This window comes from Lethenteron reissneri, chromosome 23 (assembly GCF_015708825.2).
Source record: "Lethenteron reissneri isolate LAM-NWPU_2019-01 chromosome 23, ASM1570882v1, whole genome shotgun sequence".
In the NCBI taxonomy this organism is placed as follows: Eukaryota; Metazoa; Chordata; class Hyperoartia; order Petromyzontiformes; family Petromyzontidae; genus Lethenteron; species Lethenteron reissneri.
The window spans coordinates 13,378,372-13,396,372 of NC_083801.1; the positions used below are offsets into that span (position 1 = coordinate 13,378,372).

General features: G+C 45.8%; 1 protein-coding gene across 7 annotated transcripts in view; it reads left to right on the plus strand.

Moving 5' to 3' along the window:
- Positions 1-728: 728 nt before the first annotated feature.
- Positions 729-18,001, plus strand: part of PLCD4 (phospholipase C delta 4) — a 39,826-nt gene continuing 22,553 nt past the window's right edge. For 2 of the 7 annotated variants that reach the window (XM_061557273.1, XM_061557276.1), the window contains exons 1-3: positions 730-849; positions 1,418-1,525; positions 13,292-13,450. In XM_061557273.1, coding sequence (XP_061413257.1) covers positions 828-849; positions 1,418-1,525; positions 13,292-13,450 — 289 coding nt within the window. In that variant the 5' untranslated portion in view covers positions 730-827. Of the gene's footprint in view, positions 850-1,032; positions 1,526-11,264; positions 11,317-11,394; positions 11,470-13,291; positions 13,451-18,001 lie in introns of those variants that run through there. The other 5 variants (XM_061557274.1, XM_061557279.1, XM_061557278.1 and 2 more) reach the window with 5 other exon arrangements.

The following is an 18,001-nucleotide window of genomic DNA, read 5'->3' on the forward strand; positions in this document are numbered from 1 at the left end:
TATGGTTTTCCACGTTCCTATGACGGTGACAGACAACCCATAGGACAACCACTCGGATGTGCAGTAAGAGTCCAGTTACTTCAATTTGATTGTCTATTATAGATTCAGGCCTGGTGGCACTCAAGCTGGCCACACGAACGCCCAGTGAACATTTTACGAGTTCCAATCGCGGCTGTGGATCGACTCAGCGAACAATTGATCTGGGGTTGATAACATTTGTATCACGTTTTGATCATTCTATGGAGAAACTACTCCCCCACTCCCGCACTTCCGATTAGGACCGTTGGTTACGTATGGTGCGAAAGAAGTTCAACATACATGAGAATATGGAAGTTTCACCACTGACTTGGGGTCCCCAACGTTTGAGAAGACACTTGATGTTACATGTAAACTATATCAGGCAAAACGCATCGCGAATTGCCTGCCCATCTTTGACCATGCATATATATGAGCCTGCCACATTTGGGCACATTTTGCACATTATTGCCCAATTGGGACCACTATACACATCCAAGATCAGGGTTGAGATAATTCCGATACATTCCAGAACATCGACCACCTCCTGGCTTCGTCCTTTGCCTGCCCGATCGCTCCTCGCACGTCCCGCTGAGAGCCTTTTTCGCTGAAACTTTGGCACGGAATTAAATTCCGTGCTTGGGCCCCACGGGGTAATCGAAGCCCCCCCCCCCCCCCCCACATGGAGCCGCCACCGCCGCTGATGAAGCAGCGGGGTCGGGTGGGGCCCGGATCGGGTGCGGGTCCCGTGCGCGGTCCGATGCAAATTTAATGAGAGCCACCCACCGTCCCCCAACGGCGCCGCATGAATAATGGAAGAGCCCCGCCGCACAGGTGAGCGTGAGCGGGCGTCTCACCCTCCGGAGAGGGAGGTTTGCATCATCATCGTCGTCGTCATCGATGGCCACTCCTTGTCCCCCACCACTGCCCGTGCGAGTAGATCTTGCGCGGCCGGTATATATTAGGTCAAACACCGCTCCCAGGAATGTGTACGCGCGTGACTACACAAGTAGAACGTCACTGAATTGCTCAATCCCAGATCTCCCTCCTTTGCAAAAAGAAGACAGCATACCGTGGTTTCTGTGGGAGGAGGGGGTGTGGGGGGGAGGTCTCCCCTGCTCGTAATTAAAAGGTCATCTCTCCTTGCTGCTGGTATTTGCGTGGCTGGGCAAGGCTGGTCCCGCGCAACGCGGCAGTTTAAAGAGACGCGTCCACAGTTGGTCACTGTCACTCCCGAGCAAGGCGGTTGCGTTGTTGGGCCAGGCGACATCGCTCCGAGGGTGACTTGGATCGACGCTCGGTTGTTGGAAGTATAGAGTCGGCCAAACAAAAAAAAAAAAGGCCGTGGGTCCGGTTTGGTTTTTTTTCTGCCTTCTTCATCATTCCGATCGGCCCGTTGCAGTCTCGCAAGCGGCACGGCACCCGGTGCCTTGCCAGGGGAGCTTGGAGCGCGGAGGGGGAACGCGGCGCGGAGTGATGGAGCCGCCGGACGACGCCAAGGGTACCCGGCGTGAGTCGTGGCGTTGCGCGTGTGCCGATGATCTTAGAGATCGTTGTGTTTCGTTAAAGCAGGTGAGAGGCAACTCGGGATGCCGGGATTGTCTAGTTTGCATAAGTGGCACGGAGTGTTTAATTCTAGATTTGAAGTTTTCGTGACTGCAATGATCCATAATACTCTTGGTTTTTTTCGGTAAAGTCACGTAGGTAAAAAAATTAAAATAGATTAAAATGCAAACAAATAAATTAAATCACGACGTTTCGGAAGCAACACAAGCAACCGTCATCGAAGCGGGCGGTGATTGCCCTGTATGATCCTAATCCAGTACTGTAGTTTGTTATGTGTCTCTGTTCGGAGTATCTTTATCTGTACATAGTATTGCATTGCATGTCCGATTGGTATGTGTGCTAATGATCTGCGCTGTGTATGTATTGTGTATGTGTACTGATTCATTGTGCTGTATAGCCGTGCGATGTTTGTATACTGTGCGTCTGTACTGTGTGTGCTGTGCTTGTATATTGATTAATGATAGTTGATCTGCATCAGCACTGTACACTTGCGCATCTGTGCTGTGTGCGTTGCATATCTGGACTGCGTTCTGTTTGTGTACTTCGTGCGTGCTGTTTAGCTGTGCTGCATATGTATATAAGCCCCGTGTACTGTTTATCTGAACTAATATGTATTTGTACTGAGTATCTGGACTGATGTGTATCGGTACTGGGCAGTGGTACTGTGCATCTGTACTGGGTATCTACGTTTTGTCTACGTGGTGAACGGTGGCGATTTGTTTACTGCCTTGCTTGGTATGCCGGAGGGTGTGGATTCGATCCTGACGCCTGACTATTTGGAGTTTGCATGTTCACCCCGTGGTCGCTTGGGTTTTTCTCCGGGTCCACATTTATATTAATAAACATGCGTTGAGAGTATTTGGCTGCTATACATTTCTACACGAGAAGTCACTTTGTTGGGCTATCATTTGTGGCCAGGTCGCTTCTGACAAAGAGGTAATATAGTTCAGTGGGCCTTACCTGGTAAAGTTAAAACATGTTTTAGTTTCGTTTAAGTTTACATTTGTGTATAGCAACGCTACTGTGCGTGTGTACTGTCGTGTATGTTCAGTGTATCAGAGTCAAAATATTTTCCTTCTCATATAACCATGTCGCGGTGCTCAACGCCTGTTTACAACCCTGAGTCAGTAGTAGTGTCCATTACACATTCCCGTGACAGGACGAATGTCGATATGTCACATCCACCGGTGACAAGTGGTACTGGGTGATGTTAGTGGAAGGATCTGTCAGCGTGCAACTCACATTACTATACGATTGTAATATATCTATGTATAAATTAATTACTTGTGCGTATATTGTGCCTTTGTCCTGTGACGATGATGGCGGAATTCACTTATATTGTAGGTGTAACTACTCACAACAACCCTCCCTTCCCGCTGGCGATCTGACTCTATAATATATGTTAAACATATTGTGGTAAATTGGCAGCGCCTTTAACGGCTGCAAGGGTCACGTGAACCCAGTACACAGTACTAAATACTCAGAGGCGCCCTTGTGTAAAATAATATAAGTAGTGTGTCACAAATTAAATTATTTTGTTAGCAATGCATGCAACATATATGAATCTAGAAACGTCGATTATTACCTATCCGTGTATTGTCAGATTTGGTAATAGCCGATATGACCCCATGAGTGGGTGGCACTGTGGCTAGATGTTAACTACCTCGCCTTGTATACAAGAGGCGGTGGGTTCGATCCCGAACCTTGATACATCATGTGTATATTTGGAGTTTGCATGTCTCTCTCCCTGTGGTCGCGTGGGTTTTCTCCAGGTCCACATTTATTATTATCTTTCTAAACGTGCGTTGAGAGTATTTGGGTGCTAGACATTTCCGCGTGATAAGCCACTTGGTTGAGATGTAATTTGTGGCCAGGTTGCGTCTGAAGAAGAGCTATATAGCTCAGTGGGCCTTTCCTGGTAGAATAAAAAGTAAAATAGTTTAAATAGAATATAGATTAACCTTTGGTCCCTATATTTTTTTAAATTAACGTTTGTCTTTAAGCATGTTGATGTATTTACTGTACACAGTTTTACTCGTTGAGGACTAAATTTATCCATTCTTCACGGAATCAAACTATACGTGATTACTGATGTATCATCAACAATGAACTTATTTGTTCAATTGCTGTATTTATTTGGTCCCAGAGATCCCTAAAAAATGAGTCACCTGGTCTCTGTGGTCCCTCACCGGGTCATTCATATCGCTGATTCTCTATGTAATTGTGTACATGTATAGGTGGGTCCTGTATACACACACATACACGTATATACATTGTGCATGATGTACGTGTAAGGCCCCTTTGTCAATCCATTGCTGGATGAAGGCCTCTTTGCGCCGAGCGGGTCCGCGGGTGTTATTTTTACAATGTTACTACAGCTGGTCATCGGTGCGGGTTCATGAAGGCGGGGAACATATACGTGGGCGCTTATAAGTAGAGTGTAATATAATATACAGGTATACATTTACGTGGGTATAATATATATGTGTAGGTCCAGCTATACGACCGTGAAACGGGGGATTGCTTGGGGGCGGGCGGGGGGGGGAGTCCCAAAAGACTTGGGCAACAAAAGAGTGATCCAGTTTGTCATGTGAGAGGACTTGCTTTGACCAGGCACTGCTTGTGAGTGGTCGCGTATACTGTGTGCGCGTGTGCATAGGCGTTGACCGCACCACACGCTCGTGGACCGTGTCGGCCTCAATAGTTGCTCGCCAACAACAATTGCACCAACAATCTGTGTAAGGCCATAGGACGATCATTGCGTATGGAGGGGAGGGGTTGTGTGTTGTGGTTATCCTATCAGCGCGTGATATCTTAATCTGTCGCGGACTTCCCCAATGTCGCTTCAGGCTGAAATGAGTACCCGGTCCGGTGGAAATATCTGCACTGGGAAGACAAAGGCGGCTGGGCATAGTGTCGGCTACATCACCCACCCCTCTACCCCCCCGTGTCGTGTCGGTCCAAAATAGGTGCTCGCTAACAGCGCTCATCCATATACGGATGTTTTTTTGTCTTTTTTTTCCTGGATGTTGGTGTTATACAGCATTATCAGTCCACAACGTTTGTGGGTGCTATATTTTACATCGTAAATTTATCTGGTGAATCATACTGTACCGCAAGGTCAGGGTTAATAATGACCAGTGCAGGTCAATAAAGGTCAGCAGTGGGAAACGGTGATAACCACCTCTAATCCGGAGAGGAGCTCGAGGTTCAACCGCGAACATAGGCCTCGGCAAGGTAAGGTAATTTACCCTTTTTACCGGGTAAAAGGGTAAAGGTGTCGACATGCCAAGGGGTAAGGTAAAGGGTAGGGTAAAGGTAGCTCGGAAGAATTTCCCGGTAGGGTAAAGATAGCGCGAAGTATTACCCGGTAAATACGGTGCCTTGTTTACCGCTAAAAGCTCCGTGGCGCAGTCCGTGGCCTCCATTTAATAAGTAATATTTTTTAAAACTTTTTTAAAAACACGCTTTTATTAAATGTACTAGTAATGGCAGAACTCCACGACTCCAGGAAGTGGCCCCGAAGCTTGCCATAACGTAAGGGGCCGTGGCCAATTACAGCCAACGTCTGTTGAGTGTGGACAATTAGACCCAAGCCGAAACATAACAGATACAAAAGAATTTTAAAAATATATATATTTTTACGATAGAATATAGTGTTGTCATCAGTATGACATAAGCATACCAAGTTAGCAGTCGATAGTCAATACCACATTAGGAAGTGGGTTAAAATTGAGTTACAAGATTTGAGGATACGACGACAACAACGACAATAACAACGACAAAAGACAGAGTGAGTTAAAAGAAAGCGTGTAAAATTGGAATAATCGAGAGTATTCTATATGAATGAAGCGCTCTACCTGGCATTTACCGTTACAAACCTTTTTCATGTGTAGTAGTTCCCTAGTAATTACCCTGTAATCGGGTAATTTGTATGGGGTAAGGGTAAAAGGTAGGGTAAAAGATAGGCTCGTTGCTTTTTCCCTATTACCTTTTATCTTACCTGCTAAAGGGTAAAAGGTAGGGTAGAGTGATTGTATTGTGGTAAGGTAAAAGGTAAGGTTAAGGTAGGCTCGTTGTTTTTACCTTTTAACTTTTACCTTATCTTGCCGAGGCCTACGCGAACATCTCGCAAAGTGCAGAAATGAGTGGTCATTATTTCTCTCCCTATGCCAGTCCACTCGTGTGGACTAGGGTGAAGTCCGGAACCAGGTCACATATCACTTGCCACCGATGTTAGCCGTGTCCGGGAATGGAGTTCATGTACACGGGGTTCATAGCTCAGTGTATCGCTCCACCCCAATCGCTTCTAACTTAGTTGTAAAAACAAAAGTATGTCCGTCGATTTAAAATGCATTGGCAGCAAGGCTGTAGACTTCACGCTCTGTTCCCCGTGTGTGTACATATGCTGTCAGTTCTGTTTAACGCAGTAACCACTGACATTGTAACATTCAAATGTTGTGAAAACGGTGCTGTGGGTGGATAAACAGAATACAAAGTGGCACCAACAGTTTCCATCTCCCGGGCTGGAGAAAACTTTCCGCTCGCCAATATCGCAACAACCAATAGCAGCGAGACTTGTGATGATGAGTGAGCCGGGGACCGCCACGTGAATGTAAACACAGGACGATAATAATTGTCAGCCATTTGTCAATCCACTGTGGGATGAAGGGGTCCCATTTGGATCGTATATCACCCCCGTCAGTTCGGTGCAGGTTGGTGAAGATTGCGCCCAGGACCGGTTCAAATATCACTCGCTGCTGATGTTAACCGTGGCCTGGATTGGAGTTCAGGTCACCGGGTTCATAATTTATAGTGCCAACCACTGGGTGTCAGATTTGTGGCCCGCATGAAAGGAGGGTAACGATACCCCTACCCCTAACCAACTACCGAACACAAACACACCGCGTACTATCCCTCCCAGAGCCCGTAACCAGCTAGCCAACCAACCACTAGCACTAACCCTAACCACTAGCCAACCATCAACGCGTACCAACACTACCCATAAAAAAAAACTGTCAACCAACCACTAGCACTGACCCCACCACTGATGCTAACTAACCAACCAGCCAGCCACTCGTATTAGTCCGTTTACTGCCGACCTCAACGAAACCATATTTATTGTGCGTCGCCAGGGCTCTTTACCTGTTTTGTTTTTCGGGTCTATTGCTCACGGTGGCACTGGGGCTGCAGCACTCGCGAAATGAAACCTCTTCCCATCCACTTCTAAATGCCCTTGTTGGGTAAAGAATGTGAATGGTCACACACGGAGGCTCCTGGGATGCGAGCGCGTGGTCTGAGCGTTCTGTGCTTGAAATCAACAGCAGCAGCAATGCGAGCGCTGAACAGAGTCGTGCCGCCTTTTGCTGAGTCAGCGCTGAGAGCCACCTACACGATGCCGCGTCCATTTCACGGTCCACGCACAGTGGTGGTGCTCAGCTCCTTTAGAGAAACAGGTTTGGCCTCCAACTGTGAGCGCGGATTGAGCACGTATGGCAGTCTTCATCATCCCTCTTTCTCTCCCGACTTCCTGTCTTCCCGTCCTCCTGTTTTGCCTCTCTCCCTGTTGTCTTTCCTCTCTCCCCCCCTCTCCCTCTGTCTTCTATCTCTCCTTCCTGCCCTCCGTTCAACTCCCTCCTGCACCACCTCATTAGCTTCCCTCTCCCCGCATGCACGTATATGTAAGTCAGTGCTCGCGTATGACATTACACGCTCCAAGTAATGCCGAAACACTAAGCGAAACATTACGAAAATAATATATAAAATTACGTACGCCAAATTTTACAAATGCCACTAAATGTAAAACATTATTTGGCAATGTTCTCCACGGAATCATCTCACTTTATCGTTAAAAGTGTTTTAGAAAAATAAAAAAACACTTAAAATGATTCATAGGACCCTTGTCAGGAAGTCTTCCTTTCGCATATCGACCAGTTCCTCTGTTACGATTGTTGAGTGGGAGGAAAAGGAGCGCAGAGAAGAATAAACACGCACGCGAGGGTAGAGGCACTACACCTCTCACCGGACACGTGAAGCTATTTGTATGCATTCCAGTCACATCGCTCTACAACGTATAATCGCTTTTTAATACAAACATTGTTTTTTGTGTTGACTAGGGCCCCGTTCGGTTACCCAGCATTATCTTTTATTAACAAACCTGACTCTGCTGCTCAATTCCACGAAGGACGAAACCAGTCCTGAGTTGGCACGCGTAAAAAAATGTTGCTGGGCGATGTTGCTCCGGAAAGCGCATTGTTTGTGATTGAATAAAAAAAGTCAAATTTGTACGTGACAACGACGAACATATTATTTTTTCTGTATTTATTTCACGCGATGAAGGTCAATTCTTCCGACAGAAGTGACGTGGGAATGCAACTGCAGAACCGCACAATTTTTTTTATTACTGCTCAATTGGTAGCCCTGGTCTCTGTTTGATCACCAACCCCAGTGTGAGAGGCGCGCGCATCTGCGCCCTCCTAATGAGCCCGGTGGTGAAGCCCACAAACTGTTGGGGGAGGGGCAACGGGGTGGTGGTGGGGGGTGCAGATGGACGGTGGGGAGAGCAACGCGAGAGTGGTGGTGGTGGGGGGGACTTAATGACTTCCACTTGGAAATGGGGGGGACAAGGAGGCGGGGCTGGAGGGGCGGCTGCAACCACAACGAGTTCCTTCCTCCACGCGCTCCACGCCTTGAAACTGAGAAGCGACGGAAAAGTGACGAGGCGCCGGGGATGCGATTAGGTGCAGTTACGAGTTGATGGTTGGTTGGCTTGCGTTGTTTACTGATGAGGGCAGTGATGGCCATAATGCAGGGTGGGGGGCGGGACTCTGAGGAGGAGGTCAAGATGCGTATGGCTCGCGGTCAATGTTTTGATGGGCTATGGAATCCACCTTGGAAGAGCAGAGAGGTAAGTCAATAAAAATGTCAAGATATGGGTCTTTGATGCGAGAGTTGCTATCCGTATTGGTGTATCGACCCGAGAGAGCTGGACGCCGAGCGGAACGAAAAGAAGTCGCGGACATTTAATCACAGGTGTCTGAGCCCGGATGCTTGGAATTCCGTGGCAAGGCAAAGATAAGCGCCGCAGAAGCCCGGAAGAGACCACGGCAAGTGAGTGTTGTGGATCGGGGCGCAACTATGGGGGGTACGTGGCAGCGTTATGCGACGCATAGGGGCTCAGTCGGCCACAAGGGGGCCCCGAGTCGACAGATACACAAGGGAAAACATTTTTTAAAGAAAAATATATTAAAAACATATTCCAACAATTAACCGTAAATGCCCCAAAGCATTGTTACAAATGAAGCAATAATTCAGAAAAATTTGCAGCGTACAATAAGGTAGCGCTACTGCTGGTGTTTGTTACTGAACACCAGGCTTTTTTGCTAACTCATATGCGCATGAAAGCAAAACGCACAATAACTGAATTGTGTGTATTGTGCCTTTAAATCTTGATTGTTAATATTGTCACTACGAGATTGTCTTCCTCTAAACCCAATACACGGCATAACTAAAATAGTATATACAGAGCGCTTCAAAAAAATGTTAATACTTATATGAGACGATCGTTTTTCATGGAAAAGGAACGGATAACACGTTGTAACATGATAACAAATGTCATGTTAATAGCTGAAAAAAGTCAGAGTCTCCACTTGTTCTCCATCATTGTCAACACATGCCTGGTGGTATTGTTGCAAATTCTCAGAAGTCTTAAAAAAAATTAAGCACCCTCTTTGGTTATAGGGGGCCGTCCATAAATGACGTCACGCACCTACGGGGGGGGGGGTCAGACATTTGTGACGATGTATGACGAGGGGGGGGGGGGTGAGAAATGTGACGTCACATCAAAATGCGCAACTTTAAATAAATATAAACAACACGTTCTACTTAATTAAATAGACTTTTTAAATAAATGTTTTCTCCTACAACATCAGAGTGCAGCGCCACATTAGATACGCACTACAATGACAATAGTTTAAAGCGATTTTCGGGGGGGGGGGGCAGAGCTTTGTGACGTCATATTTGAGGGGGGGGGGTCTGACTTTATGTGACGCCGTGTGACGAAAGGGGGGGGCGGTCAAAAATCGTCCAAAATCGCGTGACGTCATTTATGGACGGCCCCGAGCCTACACATTGTATACTGGTTAAAAAGATCCGTAGCTATTTCAGGAAAAGTGACACAGGAGAACGGTGGTGGTGGGGGGGGAACAGTCGTATCTTGCATGCCCCCGTTGTTTAAATAGGTATTTGTGCCCCTGGATATGATCATGAAAACACGGCTACGCTGGGTGAGGGAGCACGTGTGCAGGATGGAGGAGGGGCGATCACAGAGACAGGCCTTGGAGTGACCTCCACGAGGACGGTGACCCAGGGGCAGACCCGAGAGCAATGGTGGGATACTGTCAAGGCAACTGTTGCAGGTCCAGTTGCCACTGTGAGGTAGCTACGAGATCTGGCAGAGGATAGAATGCGTTGTCAATGAGGTGTGGTGGCATCAAAGGATTTGGTGCCGCGATGACTTCTTGATCGGGATGGTTGGCTCGTTGGTTTGAGGTGGGGTAGGTACCGAGTAACTGGTTCACTAGTTTGCAAGGATCAGTGGGAGGAATAGTTTTTTGTGTTTTTTTTAATCATAACCATCATCATCATTGCACAGTTATTAAAGTATATCATTGCATGGCTATTGAAGTACTGTATTTAAAGACCTTATGCCGCTTTTCCGCTTTCATCATGAGAGGGTGACATCGGCGCGGTCAAGGAACAAAGCCTTTCCGTGCACACGGCCGCGGCCGCGAAAAGTCGTCCACACACTGGTGATAAAAAAAACCCGAAAACATAACAAAACTCGCAGCAGTTACACTGCACTGTACAGTTCACAGATGGAAATCATTTAGACGCTTTTCAAACGCAACTCGTGTTGTACTGTATAATCACACGAGATCAACAGAGACCTCGAAAGCTCAGCATGGGTGTGCCTGGTGGTTTGTGCGGTTGTATGGGTGATCGCTCAAGGCTTGCCAGGGGATGCGAGGTGGTCATGAGATGGTACGGATGAGCGTGAGTTTTCTCCGGTTTCTTCCCACACTAAGCCATTCATGGTATTGCATTTCTTTTGGCCAAGCATCACGGTGTATCAGGACCCTCGGAAAGAGGTACGGGCCCGAATTGAGGATGTTCTGGAGTAAGATGAATCATCATAATCAGCCATGATCGATGCACCGATGAAATTACGGCTCCCCAAGCCGTCGCACTACCCTGCAATCTAAACACCCACCGAGCACTCGCACAGAAGCCGATTTAATCTCTCCATCTCCACGGTGGCATAATGCCATTGTCATTATGCTTGACCATCGGCCATCATCCCATTCAGCCACGACGTGGCCTGCCCAATCCCGATAAAAAAAATTACATATACACGATGGCGTTCACCTGCGTATGCTCTATATTCCACGTGTTCCTCTGGTTCTCATTGTGTAGTGCCGGGGAGAGAGGGGGGAGTGGCGGTGGGGGAGGTAAATGTTATCGCACGCGGGGTCGATGAAGATGAAACTTTTGCGAGTGTCCGCGTGGGGTCGCTCTCTCTATCTCGCGCGCGCGCTGTCTCAACATCGCACCGTGGGAGCTGCGCCCTCTGAGCGTGCAACATCATCATCATCCTGTGATCCGCTGGATCAGGGCGGATCAATCCAAACTCCGGAGATATGGATCAGGGCTCAATCTTCGCTCCGCCCGCTCTGGGTGGGTGGGTGGTACGGGGGTGGAGGGCTCCACGTCACAGGGAAGAGTCTTTCGATGAGAGACGAGACGGCGGGGGAGTTGACGGACACTCGAGAGGCGTCATGTTCCGCGAGCAGAGCGCGCTGCCTGCGTTCCCGAGCTGGAGAGAGACGAGTAGGGGACGACTCGATACGGGTGGACGCGAGCCCTGCACGCGGCCGATGGCTGTGGGCAGTGTCGGCTCCCGGACATCCAGGGGGGTTTGCAGTCTCGGGTGATGGGTAACACGCGCCGGTGGATTCAGTCATCAATCAGTGGTGGATTGACGCAATTTAAACGTAATTGGCGACGCAGTAATTGCAGAAATTGGAGGACCCTCCTGAATAGGAGTTTTACGACTCATTGAGGCATTTTTTGCGTAATCATCAGCCCATAATCATCCTTTGTTAAAGATGCATTAATTGAGTTATTCATTTTATCGGCGATTTCTTCAAATTGGTCTGGTGGGAGCCCAGTACGGGTGCATCATCATCATCACCACCACCACCACCACCACACGTTGCCATCGCGTTCCATTTCATGAAGGAAATCCATCTGCACGCGTTATCACCTGAGAATGGGAAAACCCAAGTCGGAGTTTGTTTCCAGCGCAACCTGGAACCACTTATCGCAGAAGGCGTCTGCATAGTTGCAGTAATCGGCTTCGCACCGCTCGTGCAGTGTGAATAGGTTGGCGAGTTCAATGGTCGACTGGTTGGTTTGCTAGTTAGTAGTTCGTCGAATTGCTGGTTGTATATTTTGTTGGTTATTTGATTGGTTGTTAAATTGGTTGTTTGATTGTTGTGGTTTTCACACCTGATGACGATTGCTTGCGTTGCAATCGAAACGTCGTGAGAATTGTATTGTTTTATATTTATATTATTTTATTGTTTCCCGTCTACGTGACTTTACCGAAAGAACCAAGAATATGAATCGCTGCAGTCACGAAAGCTTTAAATAAAAAATTGGTTGATTACTGTTTAATTGGTTGTTTGATTGGTTGATTGGTGTTTAATTGGTTCTTTAAATGGTTGATTGATGGTTAATTGGTTGTTTAATTGGTTGATTGCTGTTTAATTGGTTGTTTAAACGGTTGATTGATGGTTAATTGGTTGTGTAACTGGTTGTTGAATTGGTTGTTTGGTGGTTAATTGTGTTTAATTAGTGGTTTCATTGTTTAATTGGTTGTTTAATTGGTTGATTATTTGTTTAATTGGTTCTTTAATTGGTTGATTAATTGGTTGTTTAATTGGTTGATTGGTTGTTTAATTGGTTGTTTAATTGGTTGATTATTTGTTTAATTGGTTCTTTAATTGGTTGTTTAATTGGTTCTTTAATTGGTTGTTTAATTGGTTGATTGGTGGTAAATTGGTTGTTTAATTGATTGATTGGTGGTTAGTGGTTGATTGGTGTTTAATTGGTTGATTGGTTGTTTAATTGGTTTAATTGGTTGATTGGTTGTTTAATTGGTTCTTTAATTGGTTGTTTAATTGGTTCTTTAATTGGTTGTTTAATTGGTTGATTGGTGGTAAATTGGTTGTTTAATTGATTGATTGGTGGTTAGTGGTTGTTTGGTGTTTAATTGGTTGATTGGTTGTTTAATTGGTTGATTGGTTGTTTGCTTGGTTAATTGGTAGTTAATTGGTTGATTGGTAGTTAATTGGTTGTTTAATTGGTTGATTGGTAGTTAATTGGTTGTTTGGTGGTTAATTGGTTGTTTAGTTGGTTGATTCATTGTTTGATTCGTTGGTTGTTTAATTTATTGTTTAATTTTTTGCTGAATTTGCTAACTGGTTGGTTGGTTTAATGGTCAGCTGGTTGGTGAAGTGGCTTGCTATTTTAATTTGGTCGGTTAATTGGCTCATGGTCGTCGGGAGTCGCCGATGAATGAATGTGCGGTGTAGCCCCCGGTGCTGTGCTGTGCCCATAGCCTCGTGGTCACGTGTTCTGTGTGCAGACATCACCGTCGACGATGACCTGAGCCGCATGCTGCTCGGCGCCTCGCTCTGCAAGATCAAGTCCAAGACGTGGAAGAAACAGCGGCTCTTCAAGCTGCAGGAGGACTTCCTCACCATCTGGTACGAGTCGAAGAAGAGCAACAAGAGCAAGGCGACTTGTGAGTAGCGCAAGCCCAGTGAGAGATGAGTGCCTCGTGTTGAGCATATTACACAAGGGACTGGCTGCACTGTCGAATATACAGCCTGATGCACTTGCAGATCATCATCATCACCACCACCAGCCATGGGTCACTGCTGCCGCCACCTCTTACAATTCTGTGATTCACCCAGGACCTGGACACAAATTAATTTCATGGCTCCTTCTCCTTGGTAGGTGCCCTTTCGGATGCCTCCTCTGCAGATGTGTCGTGCCCAAGCCCATTTGCCTTTTCTAAACCGTGTGGATGATTTCATTAAATCTACGTTTGTTATCTAATCCTTATGTTCCTGTTTCGGTCTGTTAATGTGATTTCCAAGTTTTGGATCTCTCCACACTTATTTGCACTTTTCAGTTTTTGTTCCATATTTTTCGTGAATGACCCTGATTCTGAACCACACATCATATCAAGTAGAACACACGTTAATAGACATCCCACTTACTTAATAGTAAGGGATTTTAGATAATTTCATCGCCTCTGAATCTCTCACCAATTTCAATATACTGTTTGCTTCCGTCACTTGTTCAATGTTAAATCACCCGTTAAGAAAGTGAGAGAGTCACAACAGATCAGTGAAGTAGATCGCTATAATGTATGGATCTCCCTGGAAATCTGAGCACTGAGTCAGCACCACTGAGGTCCTGGGTTGTAATCCAGGTTTCAGTAGTCCGTGATGAAACCGACTTATAAATTGTTGAGTTGATGGTCACGGCCTAGTAATCACTCACTATACACAAAATGAAACCCATTATATGAATTTGTTTTTAAATTTTGGCATAATTCTAGCTCAGGAAATGCAATAATAGGTTGCTTGCCATGTGAAGGGGTTCTCTTATGCAGGGCATATGGGAAATGCAGTTCCCTTGTAAGAATCTGAGAAGCAGTTCTGTGATATCTGCTTCCTCAGGCCATTCTGTAACACATGTGGTGATTCCGTTCCACATGACGCTGAGAGCACACTTGGAATCAACTTTTGAAAGAAGATAAAATACATCTCGCAGGGCTTTGGCTGCCATTGGAACTGGCAGTACTTTTCACTGTAAATGGTCACAACCCCCAATCACCTCCAATCCAGCAACACACGATGAATCGAATAATCTAACTGATAATCGGGAGAATAACCTATTACTTCAATAATCGTAGAAGCCAGCTCCAGTAAAGACCTTCCCTGCCGGTCGCGCATAAAAACCGGGAGTGATATGTTAACTCCCTCGCCTAGTATGCCTGATGTCATGGGATCGATCCCGACTCTGACACCTGTATATTTGCAGTTCGTACGTCTCTCTCTCACTCCCCGTGCTCGTGTGGATTTTTCTCCGGATCCTCCAGTTTTACCCTCCACAATTTAGAAACATGCATTTTAGAGTGTTTGGCTGCTATACATTTCCACGCGATAATCCACTTTGTTGAGCGATCATTTGTGGCCAGGTCTGTTCTGAAAATAGCTGTATAGCTCAGTGGCCCTTACCTGGGAGAAAAAAAACCTCCAGGCGACCTCGCGCAGGCCCGAATGAATAACCCTACATGGTTTGAGGTGCAGAACACGGCTCTCTCGCTGCATAATGCATGGAGTTTCGCTGGGGTAAGAGGAGCTCCCGTGCAATAGGGCGGGGCGAGGCCCTCGTCTGTCGCCGCGCAACCCTTTACCCCCCTAAGCCCCCAATACATTTTGAGGTGCAGGCGGAAGTGAAGTTTTGGCACCGAGTCTCGCTCATTACAGACACTGGTGTGCGCGCAATATGCAACAGAGCAGAGTTCCCAAACTTCGCACCTCAGACCCACCGTGTGGCTTCGCCTATCCAAGCGTATCGAGTCTTCTCTGTTTCAAAACACATGTCGGCACTCTTTCTATCAATGAATGAGGCCGGGAAATAAATAATAATAAGCAAAGCACAGTAATATCAAACAAATAATAGTAATTATGCAAGCAAAAGGTGATTTCTAGACAGTAAATGACACGATTGTGGTGAAAGGACCGGTACTACCATCATGCCTGGCTTGTCAGGTGCCATTGCCATACTGTGTATACAATGCAAACAGCCTTGCTTAAGGCCAGCAACTGAATGATTTGGCCACAGTTTCTAATATAACGTAGATATCATTTAGACTCTTGAGTTGGGGGTCCAAAACAGGGCTGTGTTTATTTAATATTTTTCCATAACACTGCAAAAATGTCCATCTCCTATTATGCTATTAGTTTTTGCACTCACTTGCAACAAATACATGCAGGTCTCATGGGTAGGATCCATCGTTTCACGTCAACCAATCTTCAATATTGGCTTTTAAATGCCTGACTTGCATGATTATGTTAAGTGCATGCACTATGGTGGGGTCGTGACCTGCCCAAGAGCTCGAAAGTTTCATTTCCTTGGTTTCGATCCCAGGCTAAGATCAGACATTAGTAGCAAATTATATTTTAACCTGTCTTGTGCCTCCGCTAGGTTTACTCGGCCTTAAATGTCGACATGGCACGCTGTGTAAGGATTAGAACAAGGGAGGTAAAATTAATGCATAGGTGTGGTTCTGGCCATGCAAACTCTCTTATTTCCATGCTGACTTTAACTCTTTCCCATTCCGAAAATTTTCCGATTCAGAATCGGGTGAAAAACTAAAATAACTTTATCAGTACCGAGAATCCCACAAGGCCATGCGGGAGGGCGTGCGGCACAGTTTAAAACCAGCAGTCATAGAATGTGATTGTGTCGATTCAGTTCTCTTTGATGAGTACAATGTCTTAAAAACAGTGGCGCTGTGCCTCTATAAGTAAAATTGACGCGAATTGCTCGCGAATTGCTCGCGAATTGCTCGTGCGTTTCAAGATTCAGTGGTGAATGGGACCCACCCTGCAACTTGCAGACGTCTCGGAACGGGAAAAGGGTAATAGGTGCTCATTAACAGCACTTACCCTTGTAAGACTAAAAGGAAGATAATTTGTCTTTGGAGTGCAGCATATAGAGTATTCTTGGTTCTTTCGGTAAAGTCATGTAGATAGAAAATAAAATAAAAATATTAAAATACGTTTAAAAAAAATATTAAAATAATAAATTGAAAACAATGAAAAGCAACAAACCCACGACGTTTCGATCGCAACACGAGCGCTCTTCATCACTCCGCCTGATAAAGACCGCTTGTGTTGCGATCGAAACGTCGTGTGCTTTTTTTGCTTTTAATTATTTTCAATGTATTATTTTTAATTTAGATTTTTTATTATTATTTTATTTGTATTTTCTATCTTCGTGACTTTACCGAAAGCACCAATAATATGAATTCCTGCAGTCACGAAAGTTTTAAGTGAAAAGCATTTAGAGTACTCCGCTGGCAACGGTGGATGATGGGTCACATTTATATTGAGGCTTTGCCAGCGCCATGGCCGCTGGAGGCTGGGGGGTTGGGGTGAGGTGGGAGGAAGGGAGAGACGAGAAGCGGCGGATTATTTCTGGACACGGGCAGAATTATTCGCGTCCCTTTTTGCTTCATTTTAAATCGCCGATGACATGCCGAAATATCCATCTTATTGGGGAAGTGAGACTGAGCACCACATTTCGCTTCTGTTTGAATCAATTCTCTTCAAATTGAGTGGAAAAATACCATCACGTCATATGCAAAACACCGATTAACACGGTTTTCTGCGTACGGTGCGAAATAGGTTCAACATACATCCATACATATCCACTCTTTTTACCGTTGACATTTTTTTTTTCAATTAAAAAATATTTGTTTATTGAAAATAGATATTGAAGCAATTTCTTTAGACGGGGTGCTGCTCCAAAGTCCCATATAGACCGGCCGCTATGGTAAGGTAACATTTAGATTTAAAGCTTTTGTGACTGCAGGGATTCATATTCTTGGTTCTTTCGGTAAAGTCACGTAGAAGGGACTTTACCGAAAGAACCAAGAATACGGTAAAGTATCTTATTGGTTCTTTCGGTAAAGTCACGTAGAAGGGAAGTAATAAAATAATAAAAATAAAACATAATAAAATAATTCTCACGACGTTTCGGCCACAACGCAAGCAGCCGTCCTCAGGTGAAAACCAGGTCTCTCGAGGCGACAGCGTCTGAATGAAAAAAATACGGTAAGGAAGTTTACTCATTTGTAGTGGCTTGGTCAGTCAAAGCAGTCCGCTAACTCAAGCACTCAAACTACTCAAGCAGAGTGGATGTGTCACCCGTGGCTAAAGCGTTGCCGCTCTCTGGCAATCCAGGTCTCTGTGTAGCAAAGCACTTGATGGGATTGGTCTCACGGGTTAATATTTAATCTGGGATCATGAGGTTGGCAGCACAAACACAAGGGCAGTGGGTTGACCGTGGCCAAAACATTAAGTGCCTTGCCCTTTAACGAGCAGTGGCCGGGCATTCAAGCGTCACATTTCTTGAACTCATCGCTCCAATTCCACGGGGTACGTCCTCTCAAGCATGATCCCTCCTTAGGCTGTTACACTGATATGAGTCTCGACCACCGGCCATCATTTCTTTAGAAGTGATTTTTGTCTTTAGTTTGTTGTCCTTCCCC